General features: G+C 43.9%; 2 protein-coding genes across 2 annotated transcripts in view; one reads left to right on the top strand and one right to left on the bottom strand.

Annotated features, from left to right (window-relative positions):
• LMTK2 (lemur tyrosine kinase 2) overlaps positions 1-23939 on the bottom strand; it is a 75699-nt gene extending 51760 nt beyond the window's left edge. The window contains exon 1 of the mRNA XM_080941250.1: positions 23767-23939. Within this exon, the coding sequence (XP_080797376.1) occupies positions 23767-23866 (100 nt within the window). The 5' untranslated portion in view covers positions 23867-23939. The remainder of the gene's footprint in view (positions 1-23766) is intronic.
• Positions 14474-14746, top strand: LOC308439491 (cytochrome c-like; the record flags this gene model as incomplete). Its single annotated transcript, XM_080941321.1, has 1 exon — positions 14474-14746. The coding sequence occupies one exon, from the start codon at positions 14474-14476 to the stop codon at positions 14744-14746; it is 273 nt and encodes a 90-aa protein (XP_080797447.1).
• Positions 23940-24535: the final 596 nt, after the last annotated feature.

Here is a 24535-nt window from a genome sequence, read left to right as displayed (position 1 = left end):
GCTTTTCAAAATGAGCTGGTTAGCTAGCATTCTCTAGTGGTTACCAGGTTAGGAGGACTACCTACGGTTGATCTTTGGGAAGGCATGTTATGAACTAGTAGGCTTAAACTGCCTGGAACACTCGGTCTACTGTAGTTTTCTTCTTTTCTTTTCCTTTTTTCTTCTTCCTTGCTTTCTTTTTTGAGATAGAGTGTTGTTATATAGCCCTGGCTATCCTAGAACTAGATATGTAGACCAGGATAGCTTTGAACCTAAAAGAGATCTGTATGTGAATGCCTATCAAGTGCTGGGACTAAAGTAGTGAGCCACCAAGCCTGACTTGTAAATATTCTTAATGATGTTACACTGTTACCACAGTCCACTTCCCCAGCCCTCTGCCAAGAGTCCAACAGCCTTGGATTGCTGTTTTCTGCTATGTTCCATGCTCACCTTTTAAACAGTTGCTGCTTCAGACCTCTGGCAAATCAGTTCTACAAGAGCCAACTGCCTGTTTATTTAAGACCGCAGCCTGAGGGCTGAATATGTAACTCAATAATGCAGTGCTGGGCTGGCTTGGCTTGTATGAGTCCCTGGATTTGTGGCGTGGCAGCAGTAACAATAAAGATAGCCTCGACCTCCCCCACCCCCCAGCCTTGGGCAAGTGACCTGCTTAGTACTTATTCATTACTGACATTACAACTACTTTATACAGAAATTTGCTACTGCTTTGTACCATTGCTGGTTTCAATGTGGGTCCTGGGCTCAAGTTGTCAGGGTTGATAATACACCCCCTATATACTCTTAAACTAGTGTTTTAGTCTGCTAGGACTACAGCAACAAAGAATCACAAGCTGGGTGTCTGAAACAATCAGAAAGCATCACTTCCTAAGTTCTGAGCTCAAGGCCAAGGTGTTGGCAGGACAACAAAAGGGCCTTGTCCTGCATCCTCAGAGTCCCTCACCTTTGCAGCCTAGACTCTTACTGAATTTCCTTTGCTCTCTATTTGAGAGCCATGGGGTCCTCCCTCTGACCAGACCAATCTACTTTTATTGCCTTATACTCTATCTACCAGGAAACTACCACTGACCCCCCACCCCCACACACAATCTCTTGCCCATCAATAGAAATCATCCCTAAGGTCCCAATTTAAGGATCTGCTTTGGACACCCAATTGCATTTCCTCATCACAGAACTGATCATACAATCTTAAATGCCCCTAGCTAAATGGGGCCAGGGATTCGGCTTACATATAATCTACCACTGATCCCCCATGTCCTAGTAAAAAGACTGTCTAAAAAACTAAGGTGCAGGGCTGGAGAGATGGCTCAGTGGTTAAGAGTACTGACTGCTCTTCCAGAGATCCTAAGTTCAATTCCCAGCAACCACATGGTGGCTCACAACCATCTGTAATGGGATCTGATGCCCTCTTCTGGGAAGACAGCTACAGAGTGTACTCACATACTTAAAAGAAACAAATATTAAAAAAAAAAAAAAAAAAGACTGGCCTCTGGCCTCCACATACAAACATACATGTGCACCTGCAGAGACATGCACACATGCACACAAACATATACTCACAAAAGGGAGAAGTCAGTCTCAGAGGATACTTCTACAATGGGATAACCTTTACTGATAAGCTGAAATAAAATCCCACAGACTGAGGGACTTCAGCAACATGTCCACCTTATTGCTCTGCATGCTGAAGTTCAAGCAGCAGGTTGGCTTCTTCTGCAGCCTCTAGCCTTCTTCATGCAGATGCTGTCCTCTCACTACATCCTCCCATGGTCTTCTGTATGCATATCACTGCTGACTCCTTGACCTAATTTCTTCTTGTGGACAGTAGTCAGGCTGCATTAAGAGCCTGCTATGATGACCTCATTTGATCACAGTCACCTCTTTAAAGGCTCAAGCTCCAAACGCAGTCAGTCTTAGGTGTTGGTTTGGTGCGAACAATTCATGCCCATAATACCAAAATACTGGGCAGGTATGTATATGTGCATATTCACAAATATATATATGCATTTGTGTATGCAACTGCACCTGCGCATGTGTTCTGGTGGAGAGGCCAGAGGACAACTGCAGATATCACTACTCAGGTACCATCCACCTTGTTTTTGAGACAAGGTCCTCACTGGCCTGGGACTTGCCAAGTAGACTGGCTGGCTGGCCAAGGAGTTCCAGAGATGTATGTATTTCCAACTCTACTGCTGTAATCACAAGCACGCCCTGCCCTACCACATCCAGCTTCCTTTACATGGATTCTGAGGACGAACCTCAGATCCTCACAGCTGCAAGGCAAGCACTTTACCTACTGAGTTATCACTGGTTTGGGTTTTGTATTGAGGCAGAATCTTGCCATGTAGCTTTGGTTAGCTTTAAAGTCAGAATTCTCCTGTCCCGACTGCTGGGACTCCAAGTATGTAGTCTATCACATGTCCAATTTGAAAACTAACTTAAACCAGGTGGTACTGGCATATGACTTTAATCTCAGTTCTTGGGATACCAATGCAGAAAGATCTCTGAATTCAAGGCCAGCCTGGTCTACACAGTGAGTTCCAGGTCAGTGAAACCCTGTCTCCAAAAAAAAAAAAAAAAGAAAGAAAGAAAGAAAGAAAAAGAAAGAAAGAAAGAAAGAAAGAAAGAAAGAAAGAAAGAAAGAAAGAAAGAAAGAAAAGAAGGAAGGAAGAAAAAAGAAACACAAAACAAAATCCAAAACCCAACTAATTTAGGATGGCAATGCACTGGTGGAGAAGCTGTCCTGGAGATCCCAGGAGTAAATCCAGGCCACCTTCCACTCTGTCTCCCCAGGACCCAGGGGCTTGCTTAGTTCAGACTCCTGGACCAGCAAAGTGCAAACAAGGCAAGCAAAACTCCAGGGAGGCATGGTTTCTACAGCGCATCCACTTCCTGCTTTCCCAGATACTCTCACCTTGGGAAGTTGACACAAGACAAACATGTGCCTATATGAAAACTGACACTGAGGGAGACAGGGCTGGCCTGATAGAGGAGACCTGAAGCCAGGCACCAACAATCTTCCAAACTGCTCCTGCCAGAAAGCCCACCTCTCAAATACAGAGCTTTGGCTTTTTTCTTTCTTTTGAGGTTTTAAAGAATTTTTTTTTCTAATTACAGATATTAGGGGGAGGGGTACCTGCACATGAGTGCAAGTTCCAGTGAAGGACAAAAGAGGGCACCAGATCCCCTGAGCTGAAGTTACAGGCAGATGTGAGCCACTCAATGTGGGTGGCTTTGGAAGTGCAAGAAGCACTATCAACTGCTGAGCTAACGCTCCAGGACTGCTTTTCTTTTTAAGCAGGTTAAAACTGAGAAAACCATCTTTCTCTTCCAACACCCCAAAGTGCAGCTCTGCATCCCAGAGATATGCAATGTGAGCCACCCTCACACTGTTTAAGGGAAATTGTGGGCAATCACCATGGGTCCCACATTTTTGTTTTACACATCAAAATTGCAAACCCATCTATCATCATAAAAGCTTTCTACATATAGAACCTTAAGTCACTAAAGTTTTCTGTGTGTATAATGTAACAATGCACCCTTTATAACAGCACTAAACAATCTAGACTCTCCCCAATGGGTTCCTATGTTATAAAGGAAATGAAAAGTAGCACTAAATACACTCAGCCACACACTGAGGGCAGGTGATGAATCAAAGATTCCACACGAAGCCCGAAGCTGAAGATTAGCACCCTAGGAACCCAAATCACCCATGCTCTAACCGTGCTAATCACAACAGCAAAATGTTTGGCCTCCACTTGTTCACTCCTGTTTGGTGATCACCGCGGTCAACTGACTGTTCTTGCTCTGACAGAAAAATGGCATACTTTGAGGGCTGACTGAATACTAAGAATGAAACTGCTAGTTTCTCTAATCCTATCCCATTAAAATCTGTCACTAAAACATCAAGTCACCCTTATTTCTAGAACACTACCAAGTGGTGTGGACTACACAGAAGAACTGTACAATGGCCTGGTCTGGTCAAAAGCGTATCAGACTAGATGAATTCTCTTAGACTACTATGCTCTGACCCCTCCCAACTCAGAAGTGACAAGACAAATATTCCAATAACAAGAATTTCCTTTTTCGAGTACACATGGACAGACCCATGGCTCCAGCTGCATATGCAGCAGAAGATAACCTTGTTGGGCATCAATGGGAGAAGCCCTTGGTCCTGCCAAGGCTCGATGCCCTAGTGTAGGGGAATGTCAGAGCAGGGAGGCAGGAGAGGGTGGGTGGGGAGGCACCCTAATAGAAGCAGAGGGAGGGGAGATGGGATAGGGGGTTTATGGAGGGGAAACAGGAAAAGGGGTAACATTTGAAATGTAAATAAAATATATCCAATGAAAATAGTTTTTAAAAAAGAATTTCCTTTTTCTCTTTGGGACAGGATGTCACTATGTAGCGTAGGATAGAACTGAACTCGCAGTGCTGGGACTAGAGGTGTATACCACCATGTTAAGTCTACAGCTTACCATCCTGAGTAGACAGCAGGTAAGTAAATTCATAGTGCACAGAGGGTGAAACACACCATGGAATAGTAAAGCAAGGACCAAGACACTACAACATGCACATGCGCACACGCATGTTTATGTGTGTGTATGTGTGTGTGTGTGTGTGTGTGTGTACACAAATGTATCATACTGTGAGAGGACAACTTATATAAGTAGATTCCCTCCATCATGCAGATCCAGGAATTGAACTCAGATCCTTGGGCCTGTCAGTGGGCACATTTGATCACTGAGTTGTCTCATTAGCCCCAACCTAGTCTCTTGTGACAGAGTCTCTCAGGGCTTACTAATTACATTAGGTTATTTCCAGACTTCTGCCCGTCTCTGCCTTGCCAGTACTTGGATTACAAGCATGCCCTGCCATGCCCAGCTTTTTACATGGGTTCTGGAGATCAAAACTCAGGTCCTCATAACTGTGTAGCAAGCCAATACTGACTGAATGAACTCCCCAGCCCCAGGAAATATATGTATGATATTAGAATAATCTACCCAGGAAATGATGACGACTTGGTCCTAGAGGGTTATGAAATATCAATACTTAAACAGCACTTACTGAAAGGCAAATGCTAGTTTAAACTCATGCAACCCTACAACAGCCTTAAGATAGATAGTCATTTTCAAATGAAAACCTGAGCAACTGGGAGACAGAGGAATGTATAGTCATAGTGATAGCTCAGTACCCTACCTCAGCACTCTCTGACAGGATGGAACAGGGTGAAGCCAGCAGTGGCAGGCTGCTGAAAGATGTGAGGCAGAGAATAAAAGGAAAAGTTCAGGGAGATCTTAGTTTAGTGTTTTCATCTCTTGCTCAGGAGTAAAATCACCTGACACTGAGAAAACCCTTTAGTCAAAGACAGCAACCTACACAGCAGATAGAAACAGAATGCTAGGTGTGGCTGTAGAAAACAACTATAATCAGTATTTCCAGAAACGAGAGGAGACCCAATACTCAAATGAAGTCCCTATTTAAAAGGTAGGGGAGCCAGTGCACACCTGTAATCCCAGCATGGGAGAAGTTGAGGCAAGAGAATTCTAATAGCTAGCCTGAGCCATACAGGGAGACCAAGTCTGGCTAATTAATTGATTTTTAAAAAGGAGAAGAGCCAGTGTCTTGGATAGGTTTTCATGGCTGTGAACAGACTCCATGACCAAGGCAACTCTTATAAAGACAGCATTTAGTTGGGGCTGTTTACAGGTTCAGAAGTTCAGTTCACTATTATCATGGTGAGAGCATAGCATCAAGCAGAGTTCTACACCTTGATCAGCTAGGAAGACACCGTGTTACACAGGCCATGCTTGAGCATATATGACACTTCAAAGCCCTACCTCTATAATGACACACTTCCTCTATCTAACAAGGCCATGCCTCCTCCAATAAGGCCACTCCTCCTGATAGTGCCATTTCCCATGAACCAAGCATATTCAAACCACCACAGCCAGGTACATATGTGCAGGTACATACGGTACAGTATGTGTACCAGTGGTCCCAGGCATTTAGGAGGCTGAAGAAGAGTTTCCTGAGCCTCAAGTTCAAGAATAGCCTAAGCTCCATTCCTGAATGAATGAATAAATGAATGAATGAAGTCTCTAGAAATGAAATGTAATAGAAAAGATAAAAAATAAAGACTCATACACAACAGAACAAAAGGACAAAAAGGTCAACAGAAATGTGTGTGTGGTAAACAAATATGAGAATTTCCCAAAACCAAAGCAAAGAACTCTTAAGATTCAAAAGGCTAAATGAAATTCATGCTAATAAAGAGAATGGATAGGGTGGATGTTCCCTTAGGCTCACAGGTTCCAGCACTTGGTTCTAGTTGCTGATACTGTTCTAAGAAGCTGAAAGACCTTTGAGACATGAGGCCTAGCAGGCAGACCGGAGCCTCTGGAGGTAGACCCTGAGGCCAGTAGACTAGCCCTGTTTGAAATTCCAGTCTACTTTCCTGATCTGCCAAGATGTGAGGCTCGTAGTACACACGCCGCCTGCATGAATTCCACCATGATTTTCCTAACAGGTCAGAGGGAAACTGAGCCAGAATAAGTCCTTCTTCCCTTAGGCTGTTTCTATCTGGTATTTTGTCATTGAGATGAAACAAATAACTAATACAGCGAGAGGAAAAAGGCTACAGAGGAAAGGAGGTCAGAGTGCCTCAGAGCTCTTGGTGGAATATGCAGGTAGCCAGAGAACCACTACTCCAAGAACAGACCAGAGGATCCTGGGGGGATCCAGGACAGGGGACGAGCAAAGAATGAATAAATGATGACTACTTAAAACTAAAACATAGCAACAAAGAAAGTAAAAAATATCAAAGGATCTTAATAAACAGCTGGGCCTATAAATGGCAAGGGGCCAGCAGTGAATTAGTGAGTAGGTCTCTCACCAAGCCTGACTACCTGAAGAAGTTTGTGTATATGCTCCGAGCGTGTGCATGTGCAGATGTGCTCACTCATGCAGCTGTATGAGAGGCCAGAGGTCAAGATGGAGAAATCTTTCCTGACTGTTCTGCACCTTATTTTCTGAGAGGTTCTCTCACTGAACCTGGTGCTCACTGATTAGCTACACAAGTCTGGTACTGCCAGTATCCATGTTCCCTCTGCCCACTCCCCCACTCTGATCCCAGCTCTTCCATATGCATTTTTAACATCTACTTTGCACCCAGGGAAAATAAACCAAATACTTGCCAATGAGCATAGTCTTGGGACCCATTGTAGTCAGCAGATTCTTAAAAGGGCCTCCATCAAAGCCTGAAGGCCTGTGGTGTTTAAAGGATTTTCGTGTTTACAAATGAACATTTAAAGTTTATGATTATGTTTCTTAAATGGCAGAAACACTCCCCCTTATAATTAACTGGTGCAACTTCATTTCAGGGGTGGAAACTAGAGTTGTTCTCTTAGGTATCTGGGAAAGTGTCTCAGTTAGAAGTATTTGCCCAGCATGCGTGTAGCCCTGGGTTCTGTCCCTAGCACTGCATCATCCTCAGTTACAAACAAAATTCAAGGTCAGCTTGGGCTACTATTCTTTTGGAGGGAGGTAGCAGGAGAGATGACTTAAATGGTTAAGATGAGAGAGTGTGCTGCTTTTGCAGAGGACCTTTTGGTTCCCAGCACCCATGTTTGGCAATTCAGATGCCGGAAACTCCAGCTCAGGTAATCCAACACCCCTGGCTTCAGAATTCCACAAGCACGGGTACATAGATATACATTTGTGTTCTCTACCCCCACCCCAACCCTCCCAACATTTTGGGGCTGTCTCCCAGAGGTCCTTGAACTTGGTTCCAAACACCCCCCCAGTGGACAGCTCACAACCAACTATAGCTGCAGTTTCAGGAGATCTAGCACTTTCTTCTGGATGGACACACACACACACACAGAGCATATATTCACAAACACAAAAATAAGAACTGAAAATAAAGAAAAGTTATTCTTTTAGTATTCTGATTTCCTGGTTTTTTAAATATTGCTTTTCTTTAACTATGAAATTTTGATAGGCTAGTAGTGGTGGTTTGTGCCTTTAAATCCCAGCACTCGGGAGACAGATCTTTTTAACTTTGAGGACAGCATGGTGTATACAGTGAGCTCCAGGCCACCCAGAGAAATACAGTAAAATATCAAGGGGGGGGGGTATAAATACAATAGCTTAAAATTTTTCACTTCAGTGCTTTTGGGTAGCAACTAAAGTCAATGCTGGGGACAATAACTGGTGTTACCGCTCAAAGCACAAGGCAGCTCTCCCTAGCAAACAGGGGTGGTCTGAGTGTCAAGAGTCACACAAGTGCCAAATTTGCAACTTCTGCCCTTGGATTACTCTCTATAAGCTGAAATCTCAGTTCTAAAGTTCTAGAGGTAAAGGACTTAAAACTTCAAAGCTTTCTCAGTCTACTGAGTGCTTAAGGTTCTTGTTAAGTATATGCTCACGTGTGTGCAAGTACACATGGAGTTCAGAGGCTGATGTGAGGAGTCCTCCTCAATCACTTTCCCACCTTATTTTTAGAGATACTCTCTCCACCTAAGCTTGAACCATTAAGCTAGGCAAGCTGACTCCGGGATTCCTCCCCTCTCAGCCCTGACTGGCCAGCGATCTCCGCCTATCTTAGTACTGAGTTACTCTTTTGGTGCTGACACTTCAGGTGGCATCTGAAGATCAAGCTCAGGTTCCCACCTCCTTAAGTTTTGAGTTGATTACAGATTTCTGGACAGGCCTGCTGCAATGGTCCTTGGGCTATTTTGGTAGGTTTGTTACTTTTTTCAGTGCCTCACTAGCAATCAGCATCTGAGTGTTGGCTTTAATAACAGTCTGAGATAAAAGTCAGGTAAGGCTCTGCCAGTAACCAGGCTGCATCTCCAGAGGAACAGTTGCTGCCTATGAGAGCCAAACTACAGAAGGGAATTCTGGGCAGAATACAAAGAGGAAGAGAATTTCCTTTCTAAAGCCAGCACCGGTTGGATTTATTAAGCTTCCTGAAGAAAAATCTGCAATTTGTATAATACTTTGTTTAGCAATTTCTTCTTTTAGACAGGGTCTTAGGTTGGCCTGGAACTACTGGGCTTAATCAAAGTGCTTCAGCTTCTGAGAACCTAGCTTTTGTGGCTCATCTGTGAGATGACCAAGTTCACAACACCTCAGTTTTGTAATAAAAAGCTGAAGGCTGCCCACTATGCCAACACATGCCTATAATCCTAGCACTTAGAAGACAGAACAGTAGGACCAATGAGGCCAGCCTGTTCTACACGGTGAGCTCCAGACTAGCCTACAGTCAGATTGTGTTTCAAATAAAATAAAATATCTTGCTCTATCAAAACTTACTATAGATGTTTATAGGTAAATACTCTTATTCAAGGTACATATTTTGTTTTAAAAAATGTGTAAGTCTATGGCATTCTTTTAATGACATCCAACTAATTACACAATCATCTGCTTTCAGCTCATGAGCATACTTTGCACAGGGTTGGAGAGATGATTCAGTAGTTACGAGCTCATACTGGTCTTGCAAAGAGACCTGAGTTTGGTTCCTAGTTCTCACATCAAAACTGGTTCACTCCAACTCCAAGGGATCCAGAGTCGCTTCCCTCCTTAGATACTTGCACTCCTGTGTATACCACTACACAAAAACACATAAACTGATAATTTCAAAACAAACAACTTGAGACTCATCCCATGGGCAAGCATCAATCCCTGACAGTATTAATGATACTCTATTAGGCTTGCAGACAGGAATGTAGCATGGCTGTCCTGAGAGGCTCCACCAGCAGCTGACTCAGACAGAAGCGGAACCCACAGCCAAACAATGGATGGAGCTTGGGGACTCTTACAGAAGAATAGGAGGAAGTGTTGTGAGGCTCAGAGGGGATAGGAACTCCACAGGAAGACCAACAGAATCAACTAACCTGGACCTTGGAGCTCTCAGAGACAGAACTGCCAAGCAAAGAACATACATAGGCTGGACCTAGGCCTCTCTGCATGTATGTAACAGGTGTGCAGCTTGGACTTCATATGGTCCTGAACAACTTGGGGGGGGGGGCTATCCCAAAAGTTGTTGTCTGTATGAGTGGTATGTTATCTGGGCTGCTTTGTCTGGCTTCAGTGGGAGAGGAAGTGCCTAGTGAGTTCTGAGCCAATAAGACCCTTTCTAAGAAAGAGAGACGGGGAATGGAGAGGATGGGAGGAACGGGAAGATGAGGAAGGAAAGAAAAGAAAGAAAACAAACAGAAGGGTTGGAGAAATGGCTCAGCAGTTAAGATCACTGGCTGCACTTCCAGAGGTCCTGAGTTCAATTCCCAGCAACCATATGGTGGCTCACAATCATCTGTAATGGGATCTAATGCCTTCTTCTGGTGTGTCTGAAAATAGCAACAGTGTGCTCATATAACTAAAATAAATGAATCTTTAAAAACAAATAAGCAAACATAAAACCTTTAGGTTGTCCCAAAATAAGTTATCTTAGAAAAAACATAAAGAAGCCAGCTGTGGTGGTACATGCCTTTAATCACAGTGCCTGAGGTTGAGGAAGGAGAATCTCTGAGTTTAAGGCCAGCCTGGTCTACCAGAGCCAGTTCTAAGGTGGCCAGGGCTATACAAAAAGACCTTATCTTAGAGACAGAGACAGGCAGACAAAGGAGAACGTCCATAAAGGCACTGACTAGGCCTGATGGACTGAATGCCATCCACAGATTCTACATGGTGGAAGAAAAATTTGTTCTCTGACACATGTTCCATAGCATCAGCAGTATGTGCTTCCTTGTTCTCTGTCTTTCTCTTGTCTCTGTTTCTCTGTCTGCTCCCCTCTCTCACACAGATACACGCGCGCTCGCACACACACACACACACACACACACACACACACACACACACACACACACACCAAGAAAGCACAGAAAATAAACTAAGGTAAACATTTTTAAAGTTTTTCCTCTTGCTTCCTTCGATCTTAATAGTTCAAACAAGCCAGCAAATCCCCATTAAGTCAGCTGTAGAACACTTGTGCTAGAATAAGGGTGAGGAGGGGCAGCAGAAAAGTACTTTAAGTACAGAGTTTTAAGAAAACCTACAGAATTCTATCTTATGTTGTTGGTTAGTCTGGGTCTCCAACATCTGCAATTCTACAAATAAGTAGGTGACTCGGGTGCAAGGAGAATCCTGTTTTATAAAAACACCCTCAGCTCCCAATCAGCTCCAGTTGAACCAAGCTGGAACTGAAATCTACATAAAATAAAAGGATTCTTGCACCAAGAAGGGCACAAGCAAAATAAGACTGACCATAAATTTCAATGTGTCACTGTGGGTTCAGACACTGCTTACTCTACTTGCATGTGTTTGCATTTTCAATAGCATGAAAAGCTCTAGGAACAGGCTTGGGATCTGGCTTGCGATCTAGAATGCCTGCCTAGTGCACAGAAAGCTCTGGGCTCCATCCTAGCCTCCCAAGTGTAGTGACTGACATATGGATGCAACCCTAGAACTAAAAAGACGCAAGCACAACGGTCAGAAGTTCAAGGCCCCAGTACCTACACTGAGCAGTTCATGGCTTCCAGTAACTCCAGGGAATCTGATGCTCTCTTCTGGTGTGCCTCACACACACACACACACACACACACACACACACACACACACACGACCGTGAATGCACACACCTAAAAATAAAAATAAAATCTTAAAAAAAAAAAAAAACTTTTAGAGAAATTTGTCCTCACAAGGAGGTGGAACATAAATGAGCTCTACATACAATAAATGTAATGTGGACTACGCTCTTAGAGGGCAGTGGGAAAGTACCACCACAGGATGGTGATCAGTGAAGGTCACACGGGAAGTGTCACCTTTGGCCAGATGAGCATGCCACTTTGATCTCTGTGATCTTCCCCCTATCCATAATCAAACCAAGATGGTATAGTCAGCCTGAAAGCTTAGCATGCAGAACATGAAGGCAGAAGAATCAAACGTGCAGAGATCCAGAAGCTCAAAGTCACCCTACGCTACAGTGATCGAGACCCTTTCTCATAAAAACAGAAGTATCAGACAAACAAGTTGCAGAGCATTTTACAAAATACCTGTCCTAATGCACAGGACTACTGACAAGGATGTCAGAAACAAATAGACATACATAGTTCATAGTGTACGAAAGGAAGGTCCTGTGTTCAATCTTTGGCGGGGGTGGGGGTGGGGCTGTCCTGGAAGATTTGAAAAAGGAACTCAGGGGATACTAAGAAGCTTGAATTAAGTACAAACCATAGTTATACTAACACATTAATGCTGGTTCCTGACTGGTACAAATTGAATAATTAATGCTAATAGTACAGATGTACTAAGGTGAATGATAAGAAAAAGTGGAGAAGGCGTTGGTCCTCCCTGTTCTAGAGACAGCTCATTTTCTTGTGTGTCCCTTAAACACAATGGTGAAGGTCCGAGTGAATGGATTTGGTTGTATGGGGCACCTGGTTACCAGGGCTGCCTTCTGCTCTGCATCTGGCAAGTGGACACTGTTGCCATCAATGACCCCTTACTGACCTCAACTACATGGTCTACATGTTTCCGAATGACTCTACCCACGGCAAGTTCAACAGCACAGTCAAGGCTGAGAACAGGAAGCTTGTTATCAACAGGAAGGCCATCACCATCTTCCAGGAGTAAGGTCCCACTAACATCAAATGGGGTGATGCTGGTGCTGAGTATGTTGTGGAGTCTACTGGTGTCTTCATCACAGCGGTGAAGGCTGGGGCTCACTTGAAGGGTGGTGCCAAAAGGGTTATCTCCTTCCTTTCTGCCGATGCCCTCATGTTTGTGATGGCTGTGAACCAGGAGAAGTATGACAACTTGCTCAAGATTGTCAGCAACGCATCCTGTACCAACTGCTTGGCACCCCTGGTGAAGGTCAGCCATGACAAGTTTGGCATTGTAGAAAAGCCTCATGACCACAGTCCATGCCATCACTGCCACTCAGACTGTGGGTGGCCCCTCTGGAAAGCTGCGGCGTGATGGCCATGGGACAGCCCAGAACATCACCCCTGCATCTACTGGTGCTGCCAAGGCTGCGGGCAAGGTCATCCCAGAGCTGAACGGGAAGCTCACTGGCATGGCCTTGCTTGTTCCTACCCCAGTGTGTCCATTGTGGATCTGACATGCTGCCTGGAGAAAGCTGCCAAGGATGATGACATCAATATGGTGGTGAAGCAGGCATCCGAAGGCCTACTAAAAGGCATCCTGAGTTACACTGAGGACCAGGTTGTCTCCGTCCTGTGACTTTAACAGTAACTCCCACTCCTCCACCTTTGATGCTGGGGCTGGCATTGCTCAATGACAGCTTTGTAAAGCTCACTCATTTCCTGGTATGACAATGAATACGGCTACAGCAACATGGACCTTACGGTCTATGTGCTCTTGTAGGAATAAGAAGCCCTGGACCACCCACCCCTGCAAGGACACTGAGAGCAAGGAAAAGACCCTCAGCTACTGAGGAAATCCCTTCCCAACTCAGCTCCTGACACTGAGCATCTCCCTCATAGTTTCCATCCCAAACCCCCACGATAACGGGAGGTGCCTCGGGAGCCCTACTCTCTTGAATATCATCAATAAAGTTCACTTCACCCACCTTATAAAAAAAGAGAAAAGAAAAAGCAGAGAGTAGAAGGGTACCTTAGTAGTACACACAAGGGCCCAGGGTCCATCCTTGGCACTTGAACACCAACCACACAAAGCCCTTCCCATAATCCATATGCTTAAAAAACTAGCAAAAGCTAAGTGACGTAGTATGTAATTGTAAGCCTAGCACTGAGGCAGGGGAAACAGGCAGATAGATGAGGCTTGCTGTCCAGTCAGCTTAGCCCACAGGCTACTTCCAGGCCAACGAGAGACCCTGTCTCAGGTGAAAAAGATAGACGGTGCCTAAGAAACATCTGAGGCTGTCCTCTGGCCTGCGCATGCACATACTTATACATACATGCACACTACACACAAATGTATTCTCATAGAGGTCAACACATGCACATATACAAAAAGCAAAAACAAAACATCATACTAAAATTGCTGTCGCTCCTGTTGAAGGTCAATGGCTACACGAAAAATCAAGTATGTGAAAGAGTAAGATTGTGACTTCCACTGCCTCCCATGCACACCTTGTACGGTGGTTTGGTGAATTTAGGATTGTCTTCGTCATCCTCACCTACACATTGGATCAGCACCTACAACCTGTCACATGCTGTGCAAAGCACTACAAATATAACACTAGATACAGCTGGCCAGCCAACTAAAAGGACTTAGCAATGTGAAGGTCTTTGTTACACTTATTGATCACACGACCTACTAGTAAATTTTCCTTACTGCCCTCCATTTCATGTACAGCATTTCAGTGTACGAATTATTTACTTTAAAATGTCTTGATGTACAATTGTGATCTATACCTTCAAGTGTCACTTAAAATTTAAAAGGAAGAGAGCGGACGTCTGTCTAAGAATGTTGACTAACGCAAAGCGAATTTAAAATGGGTGATGTTGAAAAAAGAAAGCAGATTTTTGTTCAGAAGTGTGCTCAGTTCCACACTGTGGAAAAGGGAGGTAAGCATAAGACTGGACCAAATCTTCATGGTCTGTATGGGTGGAAGACAGGTCAGGCTGTTGGATTCTCTTACCCAGATGCCAACACGAACAAAGGCATCACTTGGGGAGAGGATACCCTGATGGAGTATTTGGAGAATCCCAGAAAGTACATCCCTGGAACAAAAATTATCTTCCCTGGAATTAAGAAGAAGGGATAAAGAGCAGACCTAATAGCTTATCTTTAAAAGGTTACTAATGAGTAATTCTACTGCCCTATTTATTACAAAACAAATGTCTCATGGCTTTTAATATATACCATAATTAATTCACACACCAATTTCAGATCATGAATGGCTAACAATGTTTCTGTTGAACAGTCCTGATTTAACACTGACTTGTAAATGGATACAATCCTCTTTAAAGTAATTTCACTTCTAGTTGTATACATGCTAACACTGCTCTCCCTTTCTCCCGATAAGACTGGACTAGTCATGATTTACTTTCCATGAATATGGGGTGTCGCCTCAAACCTATTGGATGGTTTTATACTCCATTTACATAACTGGGTATATGAATATGTTTAAACATTGGGAAGATTCTATCCCTGTCTCAGAAATAAGACTCGCCTGTGCTTCAGTTTGTGTTCACTGGCCTCTCACAGGCAATGCTAAACACTAGGAAGCAACTATACTTGACAATGCTGTTTTAATTAGAATTCCCTACACCAATGGCACTGCCTTTTACCACTGAAAGGCATTTACTGTGGTTTATGTATGAAATCAAATATAGAGCATTTAACACTTAAAAAGATTTTAAAGGAAAAGAATCAAAACCTGGGACAACATCCCTGGAGAACCCTCCTTAATGAACAGGTCTGCCCCTTTGTATGCTGCGTGTATGTGTGCATTTCTGCTTTCAATAACATTTGGCTGAGTGCTAAGAAAAAAATCAAAACCTAAGCTGCAATACCTTCAACCAGCAACCTGTTATTGGGGTAGGAATCTCTAAGACATGGACCAGAGCAAAGGATTTAGGAGGAAGTGGGGTCTATGAAGAGTTTAAAAAGGAAGATAAGAATTTGCACATAGTATTTCGTAAACTAAAAGCAGGTCAGCTAAGCTCTTAAGAAAGTGCTGGGGAGGTGGCTCAGTTTGTAAAGTGCTTATTGCACAAGTATGAGGACCTGACCTTGATCCTCAGCATTCATGCACAACAGACAGGCACTAGAAATATTAGCACTAGGGAGGCCCCTGCGGCTCACTGACCAGCTAGCCTAGCCTACTTGGCAAGCTCCAGGCCAGAAAAAATCATGCCTCAAACAATAACTCGGACAGCTCCTGAGGAACAACACTAGATTGACTCCTACTTATGCACACACACACACACACACACACACACACACACACACACACGGAAAAGAGATGGAGTGATCATCAGCTAAAGAGCGTGAATGGAGACAGGAAGAGCTTGTGGCACACCAGTAGGCATCTACCAAATTGAGGCCAGATACAAGGAACTGGAAGCTATTGTAGTCTTGGCCAGCTTATTTAAGTTGATGGTAACGTAGGTTTTTAAAAATATTAAAACAAATAAATAAAATGCAAAGTCTGCTAGACTGTCAAAACTGAAATGTCATGCATTCCCCTACTCCAGTCAAGGCCCAGGAGGATCCATGAGTGTCCAGAGAAGGATGGATGGACACACATTCGGGTGGGATGAAAAGCAGAGATGCCCACCATCCTGTTAGATCTCAGGCCCCATTGACACCACTCTCACTTCCCAACTGAGTCACAATAAAATAATTTGAGATTTGAGACTGCTGCACTGTGCTAACCTCTGCCAAGGGAAAAAAAATGTTTTTAAATACTGAGGTTATTTTTCTAATATGCTTTTTTAAAATGGCAAATAACTGTAATGCCAAGGCAGGGTTCCAAGTGAATCACTTGCCACAATTTTAAAATACATTATTGTAATATTTTTGTCCTGCCAACACACTGGTTTTACCATATTTCTCTGGCTTTTTGGTTGTTTCTCTTTCTCCTTTGTAGGTCTGGGGACTGACACTCAGGGCCTTAGACTCTACCAAAAGCTATGTAATTCCAGCCCTTAGCTTTGGGAGTCTTACTATGTAGCATAGGCTGACCGGACCTATGTAGCCCAGGCTAGACTCTAATTCCTAAGCTAATCCTATGCCTCAACCTCCTGGGTGGTAAAATTATAGGTGTGTACCACTAGTCTGGCTCCCTAGTTTTGTTCTCCTTAATTTTTTAAGATTTATTTTTAATTATGTATAGGAGTATGTGTCTGCATATGGGTATATGCATTTAAGTGCAGGTGCCATAAGAGGCCAGAGGTGCCAGCTCCCTTAGAGCTGGAGTTAACAGATAAGTTGTGAGCCACCTGATAAGAGTGCTGGGCTCTGAACTCCGGGTCCTCTAGAAGTATCTAAAGTACTTACTTGTGCCCTAATATGATCTTAAAATGGCTTGAAGATGCCAAGAAAAGTGAAAGTTGAATCTACAACCTAAATAGGCAATACATTCCAGACCAGAAACATCAGTCCAGCTTTTCCTTTCCAGACTATTTCCTTCTTTACAACTAGGTCAGTAACTTTTATTATACTTATTTATTTTTTAATGTTGAAGGAAGGAAGGGATATAAGTTTTGAAAGTCAACTTGTGGGAATTTTGTTGTCTATTCCCATGTGGGTCCTGGAGATTGATCTGGGGTTGTTAGGCTTGGTGGTAGGCACCTTTGCCCACTAAGACATCTTGCTGGCCCACAAAGAAAAAGCACAGCCATTTAAACTTTAAAGATGGATGATTTGAGAGAAAGAGAGAGAAATCCATCTCCCAACAGATTTAAAATGGGAAGCTCAGCCCTGGGCTGGTTTATCTCCCAGCTTGGTTTAGGCATGCATCCTTTAAGGATGTTTCACAAAAATATGCAACTGTGTTTGGGATTAAGGAAATTTTTAGATTGTTCATGGTTCCTTTAAGTAAGTTAAAACCAGCAATTGTTCACTTGCAAGAGCTTTAGTCATCATGGAGCTTAAAAACAGGTTTATTACATAAAAGCAGACTAATTTAGATCAGCCTAACAATTTCTAGCATGGTTCCCCAAACAGGATGAACCGATGCCAGCTCATATCGCCTGCATAGGCCTATCAGGTTGATTTTTCTTCCCGTGCAGGGTCTCCAGCCACCATACAGCAAGGTATTTTGAGCAACAGATTTTTCAAATCCAGTAAAAATAGATATTCCGTGTTATACAACCACCACTCAAGAGACTGTCCTTTGGTGGCTGGGAATGTGGCTTTGGTAAAGTACTGGCCTAGCACTCACCGAGCCTCACATTCCGTCCCCAGCACCACAAAAAACTGATGGAACATACCTCCAATCCCACCCAGCAGACTGAAGCAGGAGGACTGAAAGTTCAAGGTCATCCTCACTACAGAGCAAGTTTGAGGTGATACATAAAATTCTATCTCAAAAAACAAAACTAACAAAGTTTTGTTTCTTTGAAGCTATATCATTTGTGATTAGCAAACCCACTTAATTTACAAAGAAATCTGAAGCAATAGAGAGCTCTACATTACCAAGTACAACATACAGCAGACATCATCAGGTACACCATCATGATGAGACCCGTCCACCACTCCAACAACTATGTACATAGACTTTATTACTGTTGGTTCATTTTAAAGATTCGTTTTACTTTATATATATGTACACTGTATGCCCACAGAAACCAGAAGTGTACGTAGACTGGGTCCATGGAACTGGAATTCCAGATGGTTGTGAGCTGCTATCTGGGTGCTAGGAACTGAATCCAGGTCTTCTACAAGAGTTAACAAGTATTCTAAACAGGTCGGGCGTCTCTCTGGACCCCACTTTTCTGTTTTTGTTTGCTGAGTTCTGAGAAGCCAAGATTTCTTTCTTTTTGTCTTTACAGTACTGAAAACTGAACCTAGGGTCTCTTGCACACTTATGCAAATGCCACAAAGCCATATCCCCAACCCTATCCAACCCCTTCTTTTTCTGAGACAGGGCCTCACTATATAACCCTGGCTGGTCTGGAACTCACTATGTAGACCATGGTGCTCTTGAACTCACAGAGATCAGGCCTGCCTCTGAGTCCTGAGATGAAATGTGTGTACACCAGGCTCCCAGCTCTTGTTTTTCTTTTTCCAATTTTGAGACTTGTTCTCAAGTTGCTCAGGTTGGCCTTGAACTTAGGCTCTCCCATCCTCAGCCCTTTGGCTGACCTGACATGAAAGCTAATGAAACAGAAGACCTCATTCCCAGGTCCAACTGAATGCCCAGGCTCTTCCTAGGATATCATGTTCCCTCCACAATTGCTTCAAGAATTTTACTCTCAACTGAACTGAAAAGTTCAATTTTGGGGAAGGGAGGGCCAGGGTTCAAGACAGTTTCTCTGTGTAGCCCTGGCTGTCCTGGGACTCTGCAGACCATGATGGCCTAAAATTCAGAGACATGCCTGCCTCTCTGCCTCTCAGCGCTTGGATTAAAAGCCAGTGCCTTGCCACAAAGACTTTTTTGAGGACTCTTTTTTTTTTTTTTTAACTGTCTCAGAACCTGGATATTCCTTTTTATTTTTTTAACATGACAATGTCCTTTTTTTACTATATGTACAGCTGTTATCAAAGTGACACAGCCCACAAGGGACAGAGAGGGCCCAAGGTCTTTCCAAATTTCAAGTGCCTGAACAGTCAGCCCACTGATAACAGCAAGCTCTAAGGATTTGGTAACCTCACTGCTGATCAGCTACAAAACTGGACAGAGTTTTGATTATGGTGCAGAGAAGCATATCTGGTGACAAAAAAAGTCACCAGTTGAAAGCAATTTAAAGCAATCCCAACCTAAATCCATTTGCAAGCCCTAAGAATCTGCATAAGAAGACTATTGAAAAATACTTATTTCTTAGAAGCTGTGAAAATTAACACAAAAATTCAAACTTTGGAAAGCAACCCCTTGGTTGTAGGAAAAAGTAGGAGATACAAGTCTGTTTGCCGAATCTAAACTGAGAGCACCAGATTCACAAGCTATGTTTAATCAGCAGTTGAGTCCCACTGGCTTCAGTGACAGCCTTTATCTGGGACTTGCTAAAAGCTTCCTCTGTACTCCGTGACCTAATATGCCGCAAAACAATAGAAGTGGGTTTCCCTGTCTAACCACTATCCTAATATGAACAAGACAATGTGGCTCAGAGGACTTCATTCACATATATCACTATAGGAGCTTTCTTTTCTTCTCTTTCAGATTTGTGCTATGAATCCACAGGCTCTTACAAGAGGTACATGTTTCCTAAGAATGCTCAGATAACCACAGAAAAGAACCTAACTATAACCTTAGTTTGGTCACTTAGCATGCTGTGTTTGTGAAAATTGGATTTTCTTCCCTAAGCTTCCAAGTGAGACCCAGCAAATTCTCAGTCTCCATAACAAGGGCCCATACAGTAGAAACAGGGATCTTCAGGAAAACGGACTCAGAGACATGAGGCAGATAAAAGGGCATCCTTCAGACATAAAGTGGCCCACAATATAATTCAACAACAAACTGTTTTCTGAGCCACCATGCACCAGGCATAGTGCACCCCTGTAATCTCAGCACTCCAGAAGCTGAGGCAGGAGGATCCTGATTTACTACCCAGCAAGATTCTGCTTCAGGGACATGACCTTCCATGGGCATGGTAACCCACATATCTACATAGCTCAGTGGGTAAACACCTTTCAACTTCCAATCCTAAAAGTGACTCTGAACAAGGGTATCTTACATAACTTGATTTCAATTTTAAATTGAATATGAAATTATATATGAATAAAGATGCCCTAATGTAGTCTATTACTTTGTATGCTAACCTAAAAAGTGCATTTAAGAAATAAAGGGCTAGGTGCTGGATGGCTCAGTGGTTAAGAGCACTGACTGCTCTTCCAAAGGTCCTGAGTTCAAATCCCAGCAACCACATGGTGGCTCACAACCATCTGTAATGGGATCCAGTGCCTTCTTCTGGTGTGTCTGACAGCTACAGTGTACTCGCATACATAAAAAATAGTATGTTAAAAAAAAAAGAAAGAAAGAAAGGGCTAGAGATACAGAGATGACTCAGCAGTATGAGCATAGGGTGTTCTTACAGAGGACCTAGGTTCCATTCCTAGCACCCACATGGCTATTCACAATCATCTATAACTCTAGTTCCAGAGGATCTGACACCCTCTTCTGGCCTCCTCAGACACCAAGCACCCATATGGTGCACAGATGTACAAGCAGGCAAATACCTATACACATAAATAAACATTTAAAGAGAACGTTAGTCACAGCTCCCTCGATTCCCATGCGCACGGGCAAGCACAGGATAAAGCCTCATATGTCTGTGGTTGTTTTGTTTTGAGAGAGTCTCAATATGAGGCCCTGGCTGGCCTGAAATTCACTAAGGGTAACATCACTATGTAGGTTGGCCCTGATTCCTGCACTGAGTGTCCTGCCTCTACCTCCTGAGTGTTCAGAAAACAGGTTTGCACCACCATACCTGGCTTAAAGTATATTCCCCCCAGCACACACACCTAACCTATTTCTGAGAAGTATGCTTTCTCAAAGGCATCATTAAACAGTCTGACCTTTACAAAGAATAAGGACAAGGAGGCTGTCTTAGGTACTATTGCTGAAACAAAACACCATGGCCAAAAAGCTAGTTGGGGAGGAAAGGGTTTATGTGGCTTACCCTTCCATAGAGCTGTTCCTCACTGAAGGAAGTCAGGACAGGAACTCACACAGGGCAGGATCTCCAAGACAAGAGCTGATGCAGAGGCCATGGAGGATGTCACTTACTGGCTTGCTTTCTCTGGCTTGCTCAGCCTGCTTTCTTATAGAACTCAGGACCACCAGCCCAGGGATGGCATAACCCATAATAAGCTGGGCCCTTTTCCACTGATCACTAATTAAGAAGTCGTCTTAGAGCTGGATCTCATGGAAGCATTTCCTCAACTGAGGCTCCTTCCTGATGACTGTAGGTTGTATTGAGTTGACACAAAACCAGCCCGTACAGGGGACAAAAGGTTCTATGCAATAGGTCATCCTTACTTGGGAAGGCTAGCCTTATTTTGTACAGGTCTCTAGATCCGACACCCCAGCTATGTTTTCAATGCATAATAGCTGCTCTTTCATATTCATACATATTCACCATATATATTTATGATAGAGCCTTCATTTTTAACCAGTGAGCTCAATAAATGTGATTAACATGAACGTTTCTTTACCCTTAATTAAAACAAAAATCTATCTCCAAGGTTGAGTGTTGGGCATGTGTGAGACCCTGTGTTCAATCCCTAGGACAGGAGAGGGAGAAGGGGAGAGAGGGGGAGGGGTCAAGAAATCTATCTCAGCTGTAATATCAATAAGCTATTTGGACAGAGGAACAATCCCAGACGTCTGTTTGGCATTTAACAATGCATCTTTTACACAGTTTATACAGATCCCTCCAAGGATCAAAACAGAAAAGAAAATGTGCAAAATTTGATACAAATCACCTGGGCTTCACTTATGTCAAAACCTTATGTCAAAAACCCATGGGTTTGTGTTTTCTGGTTGCTTTGTTTTATAAGACCTCAACGAAACTAAGCTCTCTGAAATTCCAGCCTGTATAAAATGGTGTGGCAATAGAATAAAATACATAAAAATTGATAGGCACAAGAACTTCTGGAAGTTTCTGGAATCCTCTTGTCACACATACTTTATCCACTGTGCTACTCTAGTGTTAATTCTCTATTTAAATGTCAATATTCTTACACAGCAACGTCACTACCTTTCTGTATAACCTTTCCCAGCTTCCCTGGTATTTTCTGCAATGTCCACCCTGGTTACCTATTGACTTCTGCCGACCTTCAGTTATCTTATCCATTGACTTCAAAACACTAAAGTCACCAAAAAGACTTGATTCCAAGGCGACAGCACAAACACAGGGCTACATCCTATAATCACACCACTTAATACTCAGCTGAAGGGCACTCAATGGCAGATAACCTAGTGTAGTTCTGGAAGCCAATACTACTTTTTCCTTGTAGATTTGTTTGAAACACCCATACTGACTGGAGGCAGTTCTACACTTAAATCTTGACTTCAGGTGCATTCCACACACAGTTAAAACTTGAAGTGAGCTGGGAGGTGGGGGTGGAATCTCAAGACAAGGGGAATTTAAGACCTGGGTTCGAATCTAACTACAGTTTGGCTATGTCACCTTGAGTCTATCTTTTGGTCACCAGGGTTCCAGCATCCTCAAAGCAAAAGATGAAGAAACTGGACTAAATCACCTTTACGGTTTCTCCAACCTTTAAAGTTCTCTGAAATGTCAGTACCTCCCTTTCCACTGAAAAAAAATAAGCTATAATGGTGAAAAGTTAGCCTAGATTTTTTTTTCCTTAAAATTTCTGGGATGGCTTCTTTGGCTGAAGTTTTATTTATAAACTCCAAATCAAAACTACATGCAGAAAATATAGAGGGACTGGAGGCTTGAAAGGAGGATCACTCACTAATATCGCTAAAATAGACAGCTCAATTACCCTCAGGCCAATTTGTCAATGGTTACTCAAAAGCTACTACTACTCCAGTCATTAGCTTCCTAAAACAAACAAAAAGAAATATGTACCGTTTGTTCCTTTCTAATCCCCAGAGACTCATTCCGAAAATTAAATAAATAAGCAGATAAATAAACGAATAACCCAATAACCACAGCATCTCAAATCAATTTACAACTTTAGAACAAGTTTCGGTGAGCCAAGGAAAACTGAACAGCTTCCGCGAGTCCTTGGTTTCATTTGAGGAATGACGAGAAATAAGAAACGGTTCTTATTATAAGACGCGAGAAAAGCCACAAGAGGCAGGTGACATCTGGAAAAAAGGAAGAAGCATCGAGAGGACAGAAGCCGGAGGGACCTTTAGGCAACAAGTTTAGAGTCCGGGGAGGGTCCCCCAGGGATGTAGGGGAATCCGTCGCTACCACCTCGCCCCACCGTCTTCCCCAACCCCCACCGCGTCGCCGCGCCCCCGCCCCCATCCCACGCCCCTGCGGCAAGGAATCTCCCTAGGATCGCTCGCACCCCGTGGCCTCCTGCCCTCCGCAGGCCTCCGATCCGTCGCAGAGGTGGCCCAACCCCGCAGGCCCGTCAACCTCGCCGCCGCCCCGCAAGACGCAGCGGCCCCGCAGCACCCCGGGCTCCGCTCACCTGCACCTGTTTGCGGAAGTGGCGCGGCCCGGGCACTGCCGACCATCAGGAGCAGGAGCAGCAGCATCGGCAGCGGCGACGATGCCGGCGGTCCTGGCATCTCGTCCACCGCGCGGTATCCCCCTCCCGGGGCCGGCTCTCGGGTCGCCGCCTTCAGTCAGTCAGTCAGTCAGCCCTCCGCGCCGCCTCAGCGACACCGGCGCCGGCTGCTTCGGGACACACGTCTCTTTAGACAAACGTCAACCTTGTTCCCGGTCTGCATCCGCCGCTCTGGCCGCAGAGCCAGCATCATTCTTCCCGCCCGTCTGCGCCGCCGCCGCCCCTCAACAGCAGCAACGGCACCCAGCCTGCGGAGCCGCGGGCCCAGGCAGCCGCGCTCCCGCCGCCATGATGGGCTGCGTCATGTGACGTAGCAAAGGCGGGATGCCGTGACCGACACCTGGATCAGCCAATCGTCAATCCATATTGACTCCTGGAGCCCCGCCCCCTCAGCCATAAGAGGTAAGGTGGATGGATATCCGTGCGCCCCCTGCAGACGGAGGAATGAGGCGTGGGCAGCAGGTAACACCGAGAATTATTTTAGGAAGATATAAAGAATACAATAATAACCCACATAATTTAATCTGGGACTTTCCCCCCTACTTTTTATTTTTCTTTTCTTATTTTTACCAACTTGGTTCTCGGTATTTTATCTCTGATTTTTACTTTTCTTCATTTTTACTTATCAGAACTTTCTTAGCCTCTTCATCTTAAGTTTTACCCTCACATC

The sequence above is a fragment of the Micromys minutus genome (assembly GCF_963924665.1).
Source record: "Micromys minutus genome assembly, chromosome: 29".
Lineage (NCBI taxonomy): Eukaryota > Metazoa > Chordata > Mammalia > Rodentia > Muridae > Micromys > Micromys minutus.
Note: the sequence above shows the minus strand (reverse complement) of the source record. Positions and strands in the feature narration are given on the sequence as shown.